Below are 17,951 nucleotides of genomic sequence, written 5' to 3'. Positions count from 1 at the left end.
TCTATTCTCTATTCTATTACTCTATTACTCACATTCACTTCTCAATACAATTGTCATTGAAGACCTAGAAGCTAAACGGTGCTTACACAACAGACAAAATAATTATTAAGCATGCTACATAAAACATAAAAGCAACAATTATTAATAACACTTACAGGTTGTGATACGGAGGAGGAAGCTGATGCAAATACACTTGGAACTGAACCTTCCTTCAATATCAGCCGGCTCGCAAATCCAAGTTTGATTGCATTTAAAAAGCAATCGTCTTCAAAATGGCGCGAACAAAGCACAAGGCTCGGACTACACTTCTGTGGTATAGTGAATTGTAGCCACTTAGTCTTCAAATGCTCCTCCTTGGGCAGATGAAAAAAGTTGGCTTTTGAGTCGCACTTCAGAACACAGCGTCTCGTCGCCATGATGTTTTCAAGTTTTCCTTGGAGCGCAATAAGTGGGCGTATTGTATTCAAATAACTTGACAAGTTGATGTCATCTAGTCAGAGAAAAAGCTTCGGTCTTCTAACGATTCATAAAAATGACTCCGAGTCGACTCTTACTTTTGAAAGACAATAACTTTATATACGGTGCACTTTCATATTTCAAACTTTGCAGGATGTTTTTGTTCACTTAGATCTATGTTACACACTACATGAAAGGTAAATTTCAAAATTCCATAATAGGTGCCCTTTAAAGGATACAGGGCCATCATGTTTAACTGCTGCTGAAAAGTCTCTATTGTCTCCAAAACTTCCCTGTTTTCAGCTCATTCATTACGGTGATGTCTGAGATCTTCTGTAAATTGGCACATTAAGGCTGAAACAAACTACAGCTTAACCCCCTTTAAATTTCACTTCAGTTTTTGTCTTTGCTCTTTCATTTCCATTTCAAGTGAACCCTGATTTAATAACAGAAACCAAGTGCGATCTCCCATACGGAAATGTAATATATGTACACATATGAAATATACATATATTCAATCTATCCACATATATACGTAAAATATATATGCCCATATATAAAACCTATTAGAAAATAAAACAATTGACATATAAAACCAGCCCATATATTTGATGTATGTATATAGTGTCTTTTTATATACATGTCACATATAATTATCAGTTTTCAAATATAATTTGTGTAGTGTTTGTTTTGTTTTTATGAGCTGGTCAAGAAGAGGTAAAATAATAATAAATAATACATTTTATTTATAAAAGATTTGAAAATGAGATGTGGTTATGTAGACTTGATCTGTAAACTTGAAATAAATAGTTAAATAGTAAATAGTTTGGCATATATAAATTAAACATATCGGTGACATAATGGTCAAAACATACAGTATTATATAAATAATAATCATATACATCATATTAATATATGTCAATATACTCATTTAATATGAAAAAAAAAAAAGCGAAAACCCGGAGCACTTCCTTTATACCCACGAGGGGGGGGGGGGGGGGGGTTACGCTATGCAAATTCAGCAAATTTGCTTGCCATTGGCTCGTTTTATTACTATTCGAAGATGATAAGCTTCTAAGCGAACCCCATTTCGTCGTCATTCGATGTAACTCGAAGTGACAACAAAAGGGAACAATGCTTTCTAATATGACTCCCCAGATTACTTGAGTATGTAAGGGTGGATTGCCGAATTACTAAAGAAACGTTATCAGGTAGAAAACTGTACATTTCTTGTCTATTCCACCCACGACGGAAATAAGCGCAGTTACAATAGCTTAATATGTGGGAGAGCGTTGCTATATATAGAGAGTGACAATATTGTATTGCAATAGGTAGCACTTCACAGTCAATACCAAATCAAAACTAGTTAGCACATTATTTGTAATTGGAAAGGTTTAATGACAAAATATGGTTATGGTTACACTCAAAATAGATGTATGAAATGATAAAAACTTAATTGTACCCAGCATATATGTAAAATGTTACCAGAGAGAGAGAGAGAGAGAGAGAGAGCACCAAAGAGGAGAGCATAAAAAGGACATAGCAAACCGTTTCAATCTTCTTTTATCCCTTCCATGACCATGTGACTAAAACCCAAATGTGAGACATTCAAACTGACCAATCAGAAAATTATAACTTCCCCCATTGTACTAAAGGTGTGACAATTTCATACCCCCAAAGTACACACATCTTGATCACTACCAGCACCTCGATGCCTTTAGGGACTGAAAACAGTAAAGTTCATTTGTTCATTTCAAATATCTTTGATTATTTTCAATCCTACAAGTAGGTGAAGCTCTTCTCACACCGAGTACAGTAGTACAGTTTTTATCCAGTATGACGTCGCTCGTGTGATTTCAGGTTTCCAGATTGAGTGAATCTCTTGTCACAATATGAGCACTTGTACGGTTTTTCTCCAGTATGAGTTCTTTGGTGCCGTTTCAGATGACTAGACATAGTAAAGCTCATCCCACAGTCACGACACACATGATCTCTCACGTCATCATGTGTTTTCTGGTGCAGTTTAAAACTGAGCGGCCATGAAAAACTCTTTCCACAGAGAGAACACACATAAGGCTTTTCACCTGAATGAATTTTCAGGTGTAGTTTCAGATATGAAGATGAAATAAAGCTCTTCTCACACTGAGTACAGTGATACGGCTTCTCTCCAGTATGAACTCGCTCATGATATTTCAGGTTTATAGACTGAGCGAAACTCTTGTCACAGGATGAGCACTTGTAAGGTTTTTCTCCGGTATGAATCCTCTGGTGCAGTTTCAGATTGCCTGGTGTTCTAAATCCCTTCCCACAGTCACAACACACATGATCTCTCACTTCATCATGTGTTTTCTGGTGCTGTTTAAAACTGTTCAGCCGTAAAAAACTCTTTCCACAGAGAGAACACACATGAGGCTTCTCGTCTGAATGATCTTTCATGTGTGTTTTCAGATATGATGATGAAATAAAATCTTTACCACACTGATCACAGCTAAATGGCTTTTCTCCAGAGTGACGGAGCTGATGATCACTGAGACCTGATGCTTGATTGAAACTCTTTCCACACTGAGTGCATGTATACGGTTTCTCTCCGGTGTGAATTCTCATGTGTGTCTGAAGGCTTCCTTTCTGTGTGAAACCCTTTCCACACTGAGGGCAGGTGTGCATCTTTTTGGATTTAGTTTTTTGAGTTTTAAAGTTATGATGTTCCTCCTTTACTTCATTCAGTTCTTGTCTTTGCTCTTTCACTCTCGCCTGGTCTAAAAGACACAGAAATACAGTTAGAATTAGGAAAAAAAATACTGCGGATAGTCAAGATCTACTAGGTTACAAACATTCTTCTAAATATCTTCCTTTTGTGTTCAGCAGAACTGAATGCAGAAATGTATACAATATATATATATATATATATATATATATATATATATATATATATATATATATATATATATATATATATATATATATATGGAACAACTTAAAGGAACACTTCACCTCTGGAAAGATGAATGTGTATTTAAAATGGGTCATTTATGTAGAAGAAATGTGAAATTATTTTTGAATTTGGAGCCTTCTAGACTGAGAAAAGCCAGAAAATGTATTTTTGGCTTATGGGGATGAAAGACAACAACTCCCAGAATGCACTTGCTTCGCTGCCCTAGGAGGCCACGCCTACCGGTAAGAGATCGCAGTAAACAACAAGGCTATGCTACTCGTGAGTCTGCCCAGTATTTTGATGTCGCCCAAAATGTCCAGGATTCGGCTTTTGCGTTCTACAGTCGCCATTCCTCATGTTTACTGTGACGAGCAGGGACGAGACTGACGGCCGCGGAGAACGATGCGAGCCCGGCGGCGTGATTACTGATGAGTGGCGCCGGCGCCTGTGAGACGCACCGGTCTCGTATCTCTCACGGAGGAGCGGGAATTTTCCTAGCAATGTTAAAACGCACATCAAACGATCACTTGTTTAGCGTTCATGTAAACACTACATTCAGATTCACCAATCGGGATGAATTCAGTTAGATTGAAACAAAAGGTGTGCATGTAAACTATGAATGCGACTGCAGAAAGCAAAAGCCGAATCCCGGACATTTTGGACGATCTCGACGGCCGGACATGTCCGGGAAAAAGAGGATGGTCACCGCTACTACTCAGCCTTCTCCACAGAATAAGAAACTGTTAGCTTAGCTTCCAAATAAAGAATGGCTGACACTATATGTACATTCTGTGAGTGAGATCCCTCTATGGGCGGGTTGAAAACATGCGGAACAGCGCCTTCTACTGGATAAATGATGAGCTAGTGTTTGTAGTCTTACCCTTATTCAAAGAAATTTGACTTCCTGCTTTTTATGACGCAAAATGATGATTTTTGCGTCATAAAAAGCAGGAAGTGGAACACTTAAATCCTTATTTCTCCCATCCCAGGGGAAAATAAGGGAATAAACCAAGACCATTCGAAAATGTGACTGGGTTTCTAAAGATACAAAGTCTAATGCAAATGGGTGAAGTGTTCCTTTAAGGGTGAAATGTTTTTTTTTACAGAATTAAATTTTTTGGGTGAACCATCCCTTAATTCCCCCTCTTGCAGGGAGCTTGATTGACAGGTGATCTGACCAATCATACTTCGCCATCCGCCATTTTGTCCGACAAAGCAGTCAGGAGAGTTAGTAGATTAACATGGGAGGATTTGAACTAGAGATGCGCGGATGGGCTATTATTTTATCCGCAAAACAAAACTCATCATCCATCCGCACCAATGTTTTTGACCAATTTTTAAAACCGCACCCGCCCGCCATCCGCTGATTGGGCGATACAAGGCGCTTCTGATGACCGCCGCGAGACTAGAAAGCTCTTACCTCAGAATATCAGCAGTGAACTCCGTCTCTGATCGGCGCACAGGGACAAATATAAACAAATAGCCTAAATTCAACGCACTTCGGAAAACCTGACCTTATCTGATAGGCTACTGTACAATATTTTAATTGTTTGTAGTCAAAGTATGGGCAGGCCATAGTCAATGTAAAGCATATTGTTGATGTTTCGTCCCTACCAGTGAATGTGCCATAACTGTTTATCCGCCAGGCTAGTGAGCAGGCTCCGTTGTGGGGGAGGAGCTAAGGCGGGAGGGCTGTAGCGCAGCAGAGGTCAAGGGGGCGTGACCTGTAATGCCTGGTTCAGATTACACGATTGTTTTGTCTGTTACGATAGTCACGGTGTCAGATTACGCGATTTTGCCTCATAAAATCTTGTTGTGTCGTGGACAAGAAACATGTCAGACTACACGTTGCTTTCCGACCAGTCATCGCGTGCCGTCTCACACGCAGACATTCACTCGCACACATACACACACACACACTCTCACACGCGCACACACACACACACTAACTAGTGTTATGGACAGTCCCGAAATTTGAAGCTTTGTCCCGTGTCTCGCAAGTCATAAGCAGTGTCCCGCATTTTAATTTTGTCTGCATAATTTTATTTCATCGTCCTTTAAATTACAATTCTACAATACAATTTTTTAAATAAGAAAACACTGAAAATGCGCAGCCGTTATTATTGGTTCTAGCGAGAGCGGGAAAACAAACACAGAGAAAAAAAATACAAATAATCTGCAACAGAAAAGTGGATCTATCCGGAGCTCCCGAGAAGAAAAAGCATCTTTGTACGTATGATAAGGAATGGGAGAAAAAATATATTAAAACCAGTTACAGGAGACCCTAAAAAAGCCTAGAATAGGAGATTGCTGTGTAGCCACCGAAGTTTCCCCATCACGCATGGAAAAGACAAAACAATTTAAGATGCACTGAATCCGTTAAGAACGCATTTAATCTTTCTAGTCTTTCCTAATGGAATTTGTGCTTATTTGGAAATGTGCTTTTTAGCGATTGGATTATTTATTATTTTCACTTAATTATTTAGATTGAATAGACCCGTGCTGTTACAATGAGTTTAATATTATTAGTGACGTTCACAGCGCCGGTCAGTGCCGTCATTAAAGGATAATTCCGGTATTTAACACCTTGAGTCTATATTGTAGTTTGTTTTGGATGAACAAGAGTGGTGGACAACATTTTTTTGACAATAGTTCCTCTCTCGAGTTTTTGACTATAAAAGAATTGGCCATGGACCCATTTAACTGGAGTCAATGGGCATGTCCGAAAATGTCATTAAAACAGCCAATAATGTTCGTTTACAAAACTGTTAAACTCACCGAGTGGTTAGTGGTGTTCGTTGATGATTATAAACAATATATCGTCGCAATATATGATTCCAATCCGTTTATTTTGCTATAGTGGAACTATTTTTTCAACAATGGGATTTTACAAAATGACGAATAAAACACGACAGAAACTGTATTTCGCAACACTTTTTGTTTCTGGAACATCAACTAACACCACTAATCACTCGGTGAGTTTAACAGTTTTGTAAACGAACATTATTGGCTGTTTTAATGACATTTTCGGACATGCCCATTGACTCCAATGTTAAATGGGTCCATGGCCAATTCTTTTATAGTCAAAAACTCGAGAGAGGAACTATTGTCAAAAAAATGTTGTCCACCACTCTTGTTCATCCAAAACAAACTACAATATAGACTCAAGGTGTTAAATACCGGAATTATCCTTTAACATTTTTATAAAGCCTATATTAGCAATTTGAAAGCATGTTAACATCACTGCAAAAAGACGTCTAATATAAAATCAATATTCACCTAGTATAATAATAATAGTAAGTTCTCTCCCTCGTGTCCCGCAAAATCAGGTCTGACCTTCAACAGAGCAATATAGCCAGGTGGTCACCCTAGCACACACACACACACACACACTAGCGTGCACACACACACTCTCGCTCACTCACTCACTCACTCTCGTCGTGGAGGACCGGAAAAAAAATCAAACATGCTAGTCTTTTTGTCGTGATGTCGTGAAGCATCGCAGACGCGACGTAGGTTGTCGCCCACTATGACACACTATACGAGATGAAACGATCGAATCTTGCGTCCCGACGCCCGTTGTCGTTTACGAATCCCCACGACACCCTACGTCAAACGAATTGTGCCAAAATCGGGCTAAAATCGTGTAATCTGAACTAGAGGATGGATACCCGACCCGAGCCCGACGGGACCCGCCGGTACCCGACGGGCCGGGCCGGGTTCGGACAGATATTTAGAAATGATGTTCGGGTTCGGGTCGGGCTCGGTCACATCAGCGCGATAAGGCATTGAACATTTTAAATTTAAAACAGCTTATGTAGGTAGCCGATGTGCCTGATGCTTTCACTTGATGCAAACGTTTTTTGTGATTAAAATACATGTAAAAAAATTCCTATAACATCCGTCTTCCTGTGTGCGGACATTTGTTTATGTAGCCGTGACAACGAAACGCGTGCATAATGTGCGCGCGCCAGGTGTTAAGAGCGCTTGTTGCTCCGCGCGCTGATGCGCTTGTCCTGTTGACATTTCCGATTGCCTTCCTACAGTTGCTTAATAAAAGCGGGCTTTCCACACAAACAAACGTACAATTGTCATTAGTATGAGAAAAAAATGGGATTTTAACTGTCGGGCTCGGGTCGGGCTCGAACATAAATATCTTTATGCCTGTCGGGCTCGGGTCGGGTTCGGTTACTGCTCTGTCGGACGCGGGCCGGGCTCGGACTGAAAAATTCGGCCCGATCCGCACTCTAATCTGAACCAGGCATAAATTGTGCTTGTTCAAATGTTCAGGCTAAGTCAACGTTTTCTAAAAACTCCCAACTGCAGCTTTAAATTTAAAAATGTTGGGATCAATCTACTCACCATATTGCACATGAGAGAGAGAGAGGGACACAGGAATATTTCCTGATCAAAAATGTAGGGGTGTGGCTAAAATCAGTCTCAGCCAATGGACTACAACATTCACTGTTTTGGTAGTGACATGAAAATGAAGGACATGTTTTTTTTAGATAAAGTTTCATGATTTAAAAATAAAATATAAAATAAATATTTGTTTTAACTTAATTTAAAAAATATATACATATATTTTTTAAAAAAACAAGAATGGAAAAAAGTGCAAAAAAATTTTCAATATCATTTTCACAAGTTGAAATTTAGGGGTTAGTGTTTGGGACAGCTCCTAATTGAAAGTAGCACATAAATGATGATTTTATATATATATATATATATATATATATATATATATATATATATATATATATATATATATATATATATATATATATATATATATATATATAAAGCTTACTGATATCTTAAAAAATTATTGTGGTTTTCAATAGATAATTGAAGGATCTTAGTAAACATCTAAGATTTTAATAATTAAATGCTTTTCAAATGTGTTTTTTGGATGAGGGACAGCAGTTTGCACCAATTTTGTAGAATGGCCCATATATGGAGGACAACTTTGTCCATGGATTTTTGCACTCGGTTTATTTTTGTTGCACAAATTTTCAAGCTAAGTCAAGTCAAGTTTTGTTGCACATTATTTTATACTTGAATTTTGTATTATTTATTTTACTTTTGCTGCTTATAAACAATTCTTTAGACTTTAACTTGCATGTTTTATTTTATTTTATTTTATTTATTTATATTACTATTACCTATTAACTGAGTTTTGAATGAAATGAGTGGATTTGTAAAGTTTTTAGTAGGGATGTCCAGATCCGATCACGTGGTTTCAGACTCGATCGGAATCGGACGTTACCTCCCGATCAGGACTCGGATATAATATATGTATATATTCTCATTATTTTTTAACACTATAGTTATGCGGTGGCACAGAGCTAGACCCTTTTGACTCCACACAGAAACAGCAACGCGTGCGGCATGACGAATCAAACCATGACGAAAAAATCACTTTGTTGACATCACCAAAAGTGAAGAATTTATGTTATTTATTACTTGATTGTTCAAGCTACCTCACAGAAGTGCTCTGTTCGTTAACAGAGTTGTTGAATGTTAAAATAAGGTGAATTAAATAAAAAATAAGGAACATCCTGGATCTGTTTTTTCGCTCTTCTTTATTCTTTTTTTTTTATGTATTATAGAAGTATCGGATCGGGACTCGGTATCGGCAGATACTCAAAATCAAATGACTCGGACTCGGACTCGAGGGCAAAAAAACCTGATCGGGACATAGTTTTTAGGTAAGCCATATTGATGAAATTGTATTGTCACTTTAAAGAAAGGTTTTGAGACTTGAAATTGCATGTATTTATTTATTGTATTTGTTGTTGTTGATTGAAATGAGTTTTTAATGAACTGAGTGGATTTGAAAAGTTGTTAAAGCCATATTGATGAAATTGTATTGTCACTTTAAAGAATGTTTTTGAAGGACCAATGTACTGAATAGCATTTAATAGAATCGTTCACTCATTGGATTGATTATTTTTTGATTAACTTGATAGTTTAGGTTAGTTGAACAGCAAACTTAAGTTTGTAAATTCAAGTTGAGTAAACTAAAAAGTCCTGTAGCTGGTTGCTTAAAGTTCAATATTTAGAGTCAACTGAACATATTGGTAGTTTAACCAAGTTAGTTAAACTTAATATATTATGTTGATTGAACATACACACATTAGTTTGTACAACTAATTGATCCTAAGTTGAGAGAACTCAAAAATGTCCTGCAACTGGTTGCCTTAAACTTTTAAGTTATCTCAACTTTTTTTTTTACAGTGTATATACTGCGTATTAATTTACAGCTACTAAAGCAGTCAACAATGAAGAATCAAGAATGGACACCAACCTATTTGTTCCTCAGTATCTTCATGTTTTATTCTGGATGGTTCTGGATCACTCGTGTCTTCAATCTCCTCTTTAATAAACTCCATCTTTAACAGTCACACAGATTTCAGCTGCTACTCCTGGAGTTTGTCCTTCTCTTGTAGGATGATGGCAATATTCCCAGTATTTATTGGTGAATTGTAGTGGGAGGGGCTTCACTGCAGGTGTGAACTGTGATCACTGTGTTTTTATCCAATCTGCAATTAAAAAGGACAGGGCCATCATGTTTAACTGCTGCTGAAAAGCCTCTTTGTCTCCAAAAGTTCCCTGTTTTCAGCTCATTCATTATGGAGATGTCTGAGATCTTCTGTAAATTGGCACATTAAATCGTTTTATTGGTGTCAAGAGGCTGAAAACAAACTACAGCATATTCACATTTGAAATTTCACTTTGCTCTTTCACCTCCATCGGGTCTGAAACATAGTACAATATGAAGTTGTTAGAATGAGTTCAAGGAGGATACATGTGAATTTTCAAGTGAACCCTCATTTAATAATAGAAAACAAGTGAGATCTGCTGATCAAATATCATATTTTTGATGTACCAAAGGTTAGTTTTGACAAATAGTCAAAATGTGAATGACAACTGCTGTACAAGATTATGATCTAAGTGCCTAGATTATTTGCTTATTTTTCTACAGCTCTTATGATTGGTACATAACAATATATATAAACTAAGAAAAAAGCCAATGATTATAATGCATTTAAACTAATTGAAACAAAGAATAAAATCAGTCATTTTTTTTTTACATTGAAAATTATTTTTTGTATAGAACTACAGAATTAAACAAGAAAATCTAGTTATTCAGATAAAAGGCTAGATGTTTTATTATTGATTATACAAATCAAATTACTCACCAATCCGTGTATCATTAGTTTAATAGTTTTTTTTATTTAATATTGAAAATAGAAAAATGAGAAAACATTTTTTTTTCAAAATCACGAAAAACAAGAATTCAGCTTGATTTTTAGTTTTTCGTTCTGAGGTAGAAAAATTAATAAGCAGCTTGAATATTGGATTTCTACACGTGGGCGGGAATGAAACGCCCCTTTCCTCTGATTTGTCGTCATCAGTTCCTCCTCAGGTCCGGCAGAATAAGAGTCCTCCGCTGCTGCAGCTGAGGTGCGGACTCTTATCTCGTTTATTGCAACTACATTTCATCTTTTTCTCATCAAACAACCAGACTAACGAATGGCTCGACACAACCCGACACAAAGAACAAGAAGTGCTTTTTCCGATTTTTGAACGGTCACCGTTGTCATATAATCCAACAAAGATTGCTAAAATCAACAGATTTAACTCCTAGACCTACCAATCTTAAAAAAATAAAATTATTATGCTGCCATCTTTCTAAAGTCATTTTTACACCCCTGTAATTTGGCACCAAATCTCAGATTAAAAATAAAAATAAACGTTTTGACCCCCCTAAACAAAATGTGATTTACTCAGTAAATATACATCCATGACATTTCAATTTGTAGATTTCTTCTTCATTTATGTTTCTATCATCAGAAAAAAAAAAAAATTTTAGTCAGGGACCTCTTGAGTTGACACAGAATTACCCGTACTTAATTAAAAGACAAAGAAAGTTGCATATAATTTCTTATGTAGTTTTGTTTTCCTTTATTCTATCCTTTTTGTATGTAACGGTGGGTTGTGTTTAGCTATCTGTGATGATTACATAAATATCTGTGGCTGGTGTATACACCTGTCTGGCACACAAATTGCAATTACTTTTTTTTTTTTTTTGAGGCTTTGGGACTGAGAGTCGACTTAAAATTCTGAGATTTATGGAACATTTCTAGAACCATGCTATTGAGATTTAATTTAGAAGACACTAAAATGCTAACATCTTCAAAATACAATTTATGTGAATAACTCAACAAAATCGAGTGATTGAAACTTCCTTCTGTGTAATGTTGCTTCTTACTCATCACAGAATGAGCTAGAAATCATATTATTTTATAGTATTCTATAGAGTGATAAAGGCTATGTCGCTTAACATTGCATTAAAAAATACATTATTACCAAAATAGCCAAGATGGCTTGAAGTAGATAAATCATAATACGGTCACAATGGTGTGCTGGATTTAAACATCCTTAGAAACATTTGGGATAATGTACACAAATCAACAAAATATATAACATTGTTCTTGTGATTATTGAATATTTTGATCCAAAAATCTTACATAGTGTGCCTTTAAGCTTAAGCGATATGGATATATGACTGAGGACACTTTTGGAGGTACGGCTTCTCTCCAGTATAAAGCCGCTCATGTGATTTCAGTGCAGAGAAACCTTTGTCACAATATGAGCACTTGTAAGTTTATTTTAATTTTATTTAAAAAAAATGTATGAATGTTTTGGTGCTGTTTCAGTTGTTCAGCTGCAGTAAATCTCCTCACACATTCAAAACATATATGATTTTTCATGTCGTTATGTTTACAGGTGACATTTTAGATTTGATAATTAAAAAAAACTTTTTACCACACTGATCAGAGTTGAATTGCTTTTCTCCAGAGTGCAGATTATTGAGATCTGTGTGTGAAACTCTTTACACACAGAGAGAATGTGTGCAGCTTTAAAGTTCAGATGATCCCAGATCTAATTCAAGGTTACTGACTGAGATTATATTTAAATACTTACCCTTTTTAAGTTAAATGACCATGTGTTTAAAAAATGTAGAGCATTTTGATATGGTTAGCCTAGATTAGTAGCATTTTAAACGGCTCTATAGGAAGGTTGTTCATTTTTATGGGAATCCAGATTTTATAATGATGAAACAAGTCACAGGTTAAATTCTTCAATTAATATATGAGTTAAACGGAAATCTAACAAAGAGAAATCATACAGACTGAAAAGAGGCTGATCAAACTAATGACTACCTATATTTAATTCTCTGTACGTTAGACTACGAACAATGTACATTTATGCAACACAAACATTAATTCTTACATTATAAATATAACATCTCTGACCTGCAGACTGGAAATATACGACATCCGGAGAAAATATCCCACGTTTGTCCTTCATTCACGATCGTTAACAGCGTCACTTTCAGCTTCAACTGGTGAAAGTTTCAACAAGAATATTAACATAACAATAACATAAACTTACAGGGGATCCCAATGTATTCGACTACTACTAGTAAATAACATCAAAAGAAAAAACAACAAAAATGAAAAAAGAGAGAAGAAATAAAACAAATAATAGAGGGCTCTCGCGCATCCTCTTCTGCGCATGCTCAGTGCACCCGGTGTCATGTTTCTTAAAGGGGCCGCATTCAGTAAATCTCCGCACCGTTATGAAGCAAATACACTAATTAAATCATAATTAATAATGCACAATAGTTATATAATATAATATATGGATTCAACATTATATTTAACTTCTCTCGATTACAGTTACAGTATTGTTTTTCTGCTGTAGGCTACATGTTAAAAGTCACGTGAGACAATGCGCTATTCTCATCGGCCTGAATGAAAACGATGGCGTTAATGGAAAGACTAATTAAAAATTAGTAAAATTAAAAAGTAAATAACTCACCCACTTAGATGTCACGTCAAAATCAATCTTGAAATGGCCTACTACAAACATGATGACAGTGGGAGGTTTTAGAGAGCAATACGCTTGGGGAAATTAAAGGTACACCTTGTCTGTGACCACTGTGTACAAGCTTGATGACTGCTGAAAATAAGTTGACTATTAAAAAGAAAAGCAGAACATTATTTCACAAATAATATTGTTTATATTTTTTTACTGTCCTGTGGCTTTAGTTATTATTTTGGAATAAATGTAAAAATGCAAACACTAACTTGATTACAAGAACAGTTTCTCTCCAGTTTTAACGTTTAAATTTCCTTTCACACAAATGATGTCAATGAGTTTTTGGTTTCTGTTCTAGTTGTATTTTCTGAGACTTTTTGACTCGGTTTTATAAAATTACCTCCAGCCTCTTTGTATGATACAAGACCTGCATTATAATTTGGTTGACAATAATACATTACATCCCAAACATATTTATAACAGTATTACAATAGAATGATAAAAAAGATAGAATGATAAAAAACTCATTAATGTTATTAAAACTATGTAACCGCCACAGGCCAATCGTGGCTTAGCAACCGTAACTAGGCGCGGGAATATTATGTCATGGATATATCCCTCGAATGCATACCGCAGTCCCTTTTGTCTCGCTCTCTCAGATATTTCACCTGTTCGCCAAAAATGACTAACTGTCTCCTCGGGAATGTCTGACACCGGTGCATACACACTGCAATAATAGACGCGCCAGGCGTGAAAGCTTTCCAGGCGTAGCAACAGTAACTAAGGAGGGCGGGGCTTAGCAAAGGGTCAATTAAATATATCAATCAAGACAAAAGTTCCTTTTCTCGTAATTGCATGTACAATCAGAAGACAATATAGTACACTTAGTCAAGTTGAAAATTGCATTAATATATCTACTTCAAGAAAGACTTAGCACACAATAACTCCTGACAGAAAATAAACTACAACAATGACTTTATTTACACTGTGAAGCTGCATTTCCACTGCACACAACATTCGCATTTGATTGTTGCATTTCGCCCCCCAGTGTCAGTCGCACGGAACTTTGAAATTGGTCGTGAAGCAACCGTTGAATGAATAAAATGAATGATTTTAAAGGGTAACTGTATTAAAGGCTCATTCAGAAGGGACTTTTATTATGAAACCGTAGTCATGGTAATATGCAGTTGGTGCGCAGTGTACAGTTAAGCTGCCGCTATCTACTGTGTCTGAGTGATCTGTGCGAGCTGTCAGCTGTAAAGTTGCTGATTCCTGTTTGTTCTTGGTGATTGCTGCAGATGCATTATCATGATGTTAGTCACTGACCTTCAAAGTAAGCCAATTTGATTGTATTTGTGTTAAATGTGATCTGAACAGAGTTATGCATCCGTGACATACGTTCATGCACATGTCCTGTAGAGATCGTTCTGTGTTATTCAGATCGGTAATATTATTTAAAGTGTGATTATTCATTCTTTATTAAGCTGCAGATCAGTGTTATGGGTTATTAATGATGTGATGTTGGTCTGTTAAGATGTTATAATACCAGACGAGTGATTATCGTCATGTTTGTTTGAATGCTCTTCATATGAGCTATCATGTTATCCATATATGGGCACTGTATGTTATTGATGACAAATGGTCACTTACAGTGTGTATTTTCCTGTGGAATACCTAGTTTCTGTTTATTTAACTGGATGTTGAGTAGAGAAATGTCAATGATGGGAATTAAGAATAATTATTTTGCATTATTAACCGTGCCTGCTTATTATTGTATATATATTTAGTTTATTCATTATCTTTATTGTACTTATTTTCCAGACTATGTACATCATTGAATATACTTCTGTGATCCATCCATCTACCTCCAATACACAGTTAATCTGATGAACTGTCTCCTCATTATTTGTGCTCTGACCGGCACCCAGAAGGGTTTACTCACTTAATCAGAACCTAACAGTTCAAAAGCCTCTACAACAGTAACTAAACACTAAAACAACTTTTTTTAGTTAATGATCTATAAGAATGGAGCTTCATAAATGCTGTTCATTGATTCCAGTAAATTTTTTAGCATTTGAGTATAGTGTTTTAATTTTCAAATATATGGTGTAAAAACGTAAAAAAGTAGGGGTGACGTAGGGGTACTCTGTGACGGTACTCTGTCACGCCCTCGGCAGCCCCTGGTATAAAAGCATCTGGTTCTGTCAAAACCACTGTAGCGAGTCAGGAGTTGGAAAGTGGAATTACGTCTATGGTAGTTAATTAGCATTGTTGTTAGTGGTGTTGTTAGTATTGTTAGAAGCATAGTTAGTAGTAAAGTATAGCATCAGTTAGGATAGTGTAGATTTTTAGCATTAGCTTTATCTGTGTTTAGTACAGTGGTCAGGATGGTACGTAGGTGTAGTGTTGCCGGTTGCAACAGCACTGCTGGACTGCATAACTGTGCTGACAAACTGCCTGGGAGCTCCTCAGTGGTGAAACTCCTCCTTCAATCAGTGGGAAACTCCTCCTTCAATCAGTGGGAAACTCCTCCTTCAATCAGTGGGAAACTCCTCCTTCAATCAGTGGGAAACTCCTCCTTCAATCAGTGGTGAAACTCCTCCTTCAATCAGTGGGAAACTCCTCCTTCAATCAGTGGAAAACTCCTCCTTCAATCAGTGGTGAAACTCCTCCTTCAATCAGTGGTGAAACTCCTCCTTCAATCAGTGGTGAAACTCCTCCTTCAATCAGTGGTGAAACTCCTCCTTCAATCAGTGGGAAACTCCTCCTTCAATCAGTGGTGAAACTCCTCCTTCAATCAGTGTGAAACTCCTCCTTCAATCAGTGGGAAACTCCTCCTTCAATCAGTGGGAAACTCCTCCTTCAATCAGTGGTGAAACTCCTCCTTCAATCAGTGGGAAACTCCTCCTTCAATCAGTGGGAAACTCCTCCTTCAATCAGTGGGAAACTCCTCCTTCAATCAGTGGGAAACTCCTCCTTCAATCAGTGGGAAACTCCTCCTTCAATCAGTGGTGAAACTCCTCCTTCAATCAGTGGGAAACTCCTCCTTCAATCAGTGGGAAACTCGTCCTTCAATCAGTGGGAAACTCCTCCAATCAGTGGTGAAACTCCTCCTTCAATCAGTGGTGAAACTCCTCCTTCAATCAGTGGTGAAACTCCTCCTTCAATCAGTGGTGAAACTCCTCCTTCAATCAGTGGGAAACTCCTCCTTCAATCAGTGGTGAAACTCCTCCTTCAATCAGTGGGAAACTCCTCCTTCAATCAGTGGGAAACTCGTCCTTCAATCAGTGGGAAACTCCTCCTTCAATCAGTGGTGAAACTCCTCCTTCAATCAGTGGGAAACTCCTCCTTCAATCAGTGGGAAACTCCTCCTTCAATCAGTGGTGAAACTCCTCCTTCAATCAGTGGTGAAACTCCTCCTTCAATCAGTGGTGAAACTCCTCCTTCAATCAGTGGGAAACTCCTCCTTCAATCAGTGGGAAACTCGTCCTTCAATCAGTGGGAAACTCCTCCAATCAGTGGTGAAACTCCTCCTTCAATCAGTGGTGAAACTCCTCCTTCAATCAGTGGGAAACTCCTCCTTCAATCAGTGGTGAAACTCCTCCTTCAATCAGTGGTGAAACTCCTCCTTCAATCAGTGGTGAAACTCCTCCTTCAATCAGTGGGAAACTCCTCCTTCAATCAGTGGGAAACTCCTCCTTCAATCAGTGGGAAACTCCTCCTTCAATCAGTGGGAAACTCCTCCTTCAATCAGTGGTGAAACTCCTCCTTCAATCAGTGGTGAAACTCCTCCTTCAATCAGTGGGAAACTCCTCCTTCAATCAGTGGGAAACTCCTCCTTCAATCAGTGGGAAACTCCTCCTTCAATCAGTGGGAAACTCCTCCTTCAATCAGTGGTGAAACTCCTCCTTCAATCAGTGGTGAAACTCCTCCTTCAATCAGTGGGAAACTCCTCCTTCAATCAGTGGGAAACTCCTCCTTCAATCAGTGGTGAAACTCCTCCTTCAATCAGTGGGAAACTCCTCCTTCAATCAGTGGTGAAACTCCTCCTTCAATCAGTGGTGAAACTCCTCCTTCAATCAGTGGTGAAACTCCTCCTTCAATCAGTGGTGAAACTCCTCCTTCAATCAGTGGGAAACTCCTCCTTCAATCAGTGGTGAACCAGGTGGAACAAATCTTCCAGGCAATCTGGGCGTGGCAGCACCGGGCTCTGTTGTTGTCTTTAGACCGCAGTGAAATGAGCATTTATAGCACCACAAGACCAAGGAAACTTCATCTTTGTCATCAAGGTGACTGTGCAAGATCAAGCCCTCCACAAAACTGTGAAGGACAGCCGGTAAGCGCCATATTGGCCATGCTTGGCTAGACTGACTTAAGCAGTGCAGTGCTAATGATACTCTGGAAAACACAGACTCTTAACTGTTGTTGACTTTGATGGGACTTTTGCAGTGGTATGTGTAGCTTCAAATGTTGTTTGTGGGGTATAAAGGAAAAGTAAGAAGAGCCAAATGCATTGTTGACTAAGAACGTGTTTGAAATGGTTAAAAGTAATTTAAACTTTGTAGAAATCTTAATAAACCAAGTTCTTAATTTAGTAAAAAATGTATAGTCTAAAATATCTTTGGCTAAAAAATGTAAGACTTAGTAAATTGGCTAAAAGTATGGAACATAG

General features: G+C 37.4%; 1 protein-coding gene across 2 annotated transcripts in view; it reads right to left on the bottom strand.

Annotated features, from left to right (window-relative positions):
- Window positions 1-1,835: 1,835 nt before the first annotated feature.
- The window catches only part of LOC306997068 (uncharacterized protein), a 45,162-nt gene continuing 29,046 nt past the window's right edge, over window positions 1,836-17,951 (bottom strand). The window contains exons 1-3 of one of the 2 annotated variants that reach the window (XM_079610129.1): window positions 12,712-12,979; window positions 9,696-9,930; window positions 1,836-3,212 (exon numbers count right to left, since the gene is read on the bottom strand). In XM_079610129.1, coding sequence (XP_079466255.1) covers window positions 2,284-3,212; window positions 9,696-9,780 — 1,014 coding nt within the window. In that variant the 5' untranslated portion in view covers window positions 9,781-9,930; window positions 12,712-12,979 and the 3' untranslated portion in view covers window positions 1,836-2,283. Of the gene's footprint in view, window positions 3,213-9,695; window positions 9,931-12,711; window positions 12,980-17,951 lie in introns of those variants that run through there. The other variant, XM_079610130.1, reaches the window with a different exon arrangement.

This window comes from Phoxinus phoxinus (assembly GCF_949152265.1).
Source record: "Phoxinus phoxinus genome assembly, chromosome: 4".
NCBI lineage: Eukaryota > Metazoa > Chordata > Actinopteri > Cypriniformes > Leuciscidae > Phoxinus > Phoxinus phoxinus.
Note: the sequence above shows the minus strand (reverse complement) of the source record. Positions and strands in the feature narration are given on the sequence as shown.